Source organism: Schistocerca gregaria, chromosome 2, assembly GCF_023897955.1.
Source record: "Schistocerca gregaria isolate iqSchGreg1 chromosome 2, iqSchGreg1.2, whole genome shotgun sequence".
Taxonomy (NCBI): domain Eukaryota; kingdom Metazoa; phylum Arthropoda; class Insecta; order Orthoptera; family Acrididae; genus Schistocerca; species Schistocerca gregaria.
In genome coordinates, this window is record NC_064921.1 from 702,762,268 (window position 1) to 702,765,457 (window position 3,190).

Below are 3,190 nucleotides of genomic sequence, written 5' to 3' on the forward strand. Positions count from 1 at the left end.
ACGCTGATGGCGTGCGCCAGATGGTCCCTGCAGTCTCACTATCCTCTCTGCCCCCGGTGGCTCAGATGGATAGAGCGTCTACCATGTAAGCAGGAAATCCCGGGTTCGAGTCTCGGTCGGGGCACACATTTTCACCTGTCCCCGTTGATGTATATCAACGTCCGTCAGCAGCTGAAGGTATTAACTTAATTCTGAATAGAAATGAATAAGTTGTGAAACAGTATAGTGTTCCAAGAGGAGGAAGAGTGGCTGACAGTGAAAGCCATTTAGCTGGAGGCAGGGAAAGCAAGTATCTAGCCGTGGCTAACTTCCTTCTCATCGCTCATGAACGATAATATCGTATTTCGGGACTGTATTATACTCCAGTGCGAGACCTACTTGCTTGTAATATTTGCACTGTACGTATTTCATTACGCCACAGATTAATGTTGTAAATTTTGTGTTCTAAAAAGAGTTGGCAGCTCTACTTTACCTTTGAACGACTTTGGTAAATATTTTAAAAAGTTGTATTTGTCATCTGGACAACAGAGTTAGTTTTTAGACAGGATGTTTCATGTGTAGCAGAATGATAAACAAGCTTATGCCCATCTAGATCGAGGATCAGCCTGCTGCATAGATTTGTTATAGGCCTGTGCTTTTTGTGTTTATTTCCGTCTTTATTTGGAAGACTATTGGAGAAGTGGTTTTGCAAAAGATTTACTCAGTGTTACGAACTGTAAGCACATCCCTGTCGGAGTAGTGTGGGCAGTGAAGACCTCTCCTGCAGAGTGCGCACATTACTGCTATCATATCAGACTGGTACATACGAGAAATGAAAACACAGAGATATATTTAGCACAAAAATCTATTTGTGTGCATTAATATAATGCGTGCAGGGAAGTACAAATAAATAGAGGGAGAGGATAAGGGAAAGGAAGGGGGGGGGGGGGGTGAAGTTGGAAGGTGCGCAGAGATGGCGGTCGAAGTCTTCATTTAACCCAGGATGGCTTTTCCGTAGGCAGGGGCGGCGTATGCGACGGGGGCGGCCACCTTAGCGATGGCGGGGGCGGCGTAGGCGACGGGGGCGGCCACCTTGGCGACGACGGGGGCGGGGTGGGCGCCGGCCTCCTTGTGCACGACGGCGTTGAAGCCGTTGACGGGGTCGGCGGTGTAGTCGACGGTGCGGATGGAACCGTCGGGCTCGACCAGGCTGTAGCTGCCCTGGACGACGTCACCGTCGCGGCTCTCGTGCTGGGTCTTGGAGTCGCCGGTCAGAGCGTCCTGCACGTCGTAAGAGTAGCTGTACTGGGGGTGGGGGTCGTACTCGGCAGCCACGGCGGCGGGGGCGGCGACGGCTACGGGGGCGGCCCTAACGGCGGGGGCGACAGCCAGGGGAGCGGCACGCAGGGCAGGGGCGGCGTAGGCCACGGGGGCGGCGTAGGCGCGGGCAGCGTACGCGGGGGCAGCGTACGCGGGGGCGGCGTAGGCGCGGGCGGCGAGGGCAGGGCCGGGGGCGACGACGGCGGGGGCTCCCAGGTAGCCGGCGCGGGCCACAGCCACGAAGGCGGCGAGGACGATCAGCTGCGGGAAGGCAAGAGTTAGCACCAGCACACGGTAGCAGCTTCGTAACACAGAGAAATTCATGACACAATAGATTTGAAGTGTTATTTTATTCCTCGTTAACATTGATTCGGGCAGTCTAGCTTCAGAAGTTTCAATTGGCAATAGTCTCTTGAATTTTACGAAAGCTCATCGTCCTTGGATGTTTTATGCATTCAATGGCTATAGTATTTATGCAGAACATTTAACTTCTATTACCGAGGAAAGAGAAATAATAAGAATTTCGTTCCGAGGTCACGTAATTAAGAAGTCGATAGGCTTACATTTGTATTTTGTTGTCCGAGAAAATACATATATTGGTTTAGAGTCAAAAATTTCTCTTAGAGTTTAGAACTGAGCGAGATGCCACAGTAACTTAGGTGCTGGGATCATTCTCAGCTCAAATGGGATTGAAACACTATTTCATGGTTTCTATGGTGCAAGTCATTTCAAATGAGTGATAGAAAGATTTGATAAGGACATTTGCCTCCTCCACGTTTCATCTGCACCAGACTGAAAACTGACAAAACTCCAGTGTTGAACGTTAATTACAGTTGGGGTTGGGTTGTTTGGGGAAGGTGACCAGACAGCGAGATCATCGGCCTCATTGGATTAGGGAAGGACGGGGATGGAAGTCGGTCGTACCCTTTCAAACGAACCATCCTGGCATTTGTCTGGAGCGATTTAGGGAAATCACGGAAAACCTAAATCAGGATGGTCGGACGCGGGATTGAACCGTCGTCCTCCCGAATGCGAGTCCAAGTGTGTTAATTACAGTCTGAAAGCTTCAGGCCATGAGACTGCTATGATATTATTTTAGGATTTGTCCTAGCGTTTTTTTTAATATTGTTCAGCAATTATACCTGGAGCAGATCCAGCATTGGAAACTTTTGAGGCTGTAATCGCCCTTTGTATAACTTATATTACATCGGAGGTGGACAAATACGAGAAATTATTTGGAGATTTTCCGAAAATGTTTTCACATCGACAAAAAATATAATACTTTCGGCGCACTGTTCAGTGTCATTACGTTTCATTACTATCCATCAGACTTGAAGAACAGCAGAACTGGTGTTGCAGTTTCTCCTTTACCAAGCGTGACAAAGATAACGCTACCACGCTCTAAATTACTACTAGATCGTGAGAGGTAACCTTTGGATCTCGAACGCAGCTGAATGCGAATGAGTGATAACGGACAGAGTGTGTCTGGACTCACCTTGAATGCCATGTCTGCGGGTGGTCGAGTACTGCGATGCGAGTGCTGGCGTGTGCCGGGTGACGCTGGCTTATATAGCGGCCAGTGGCGCAAGACAAAGCGGCCGGCGGCGATGGCGTGGCGGCCGCGTTTTCGCAAGCCCGGCCCAGCCCGGCCCACGGCAGCATCCAGCCGCAGCTCAGCCCGCAGGACGGAGACCAGACCCGCCCTGGCCGCCAGCCCGCGCCCCGGGCCCTCCAGAAACGGGTCACGGCTGCCGTCAACCGACCGCTGCCCGCCGCCTCCCGCAGTCGCTGGCTGGACCAGCCGGGCCTCGCGCGTCGCCCGCCGAAGTGCAAGGCTACGCCACGCGACCTTACCTTACTCCAGTCAGACACTAGTCGCGAGGCCGCCGAC

At 51.7% G+C, this 3,190-nt stretch overlaps 1 protein-coding gene across 1 annotated transcript; it reads right to left on the reverse strand.

Annotated features, from left to right (window-relative positions):
- Window positions 1-826: 826 nt before the first annotated feature.
- Window positions 827-2,838, reverse strand: LOC126334809 (cuticle protein 21-like). Its single transcript, XM_049997446.1, has 2 exons — window positions 2,795-2,838; window positions 827-1,560 (listed from the first exon to the last, which is right to left on the reverse strand). The coding sequence occupies exons 1-2, from the start codon at window positions 2,804-2,806 to the stop codon at window positions 973-975; spliced, it is 600 nt and encodes a 199-aa protein (XP_049853403.1). The 5' UTR covers window positions 2,807-2,838; the 3' UTR covers window positions 827-972.
- Window positions 2,839-3,190: the final 352 nt, after the last annotated feature.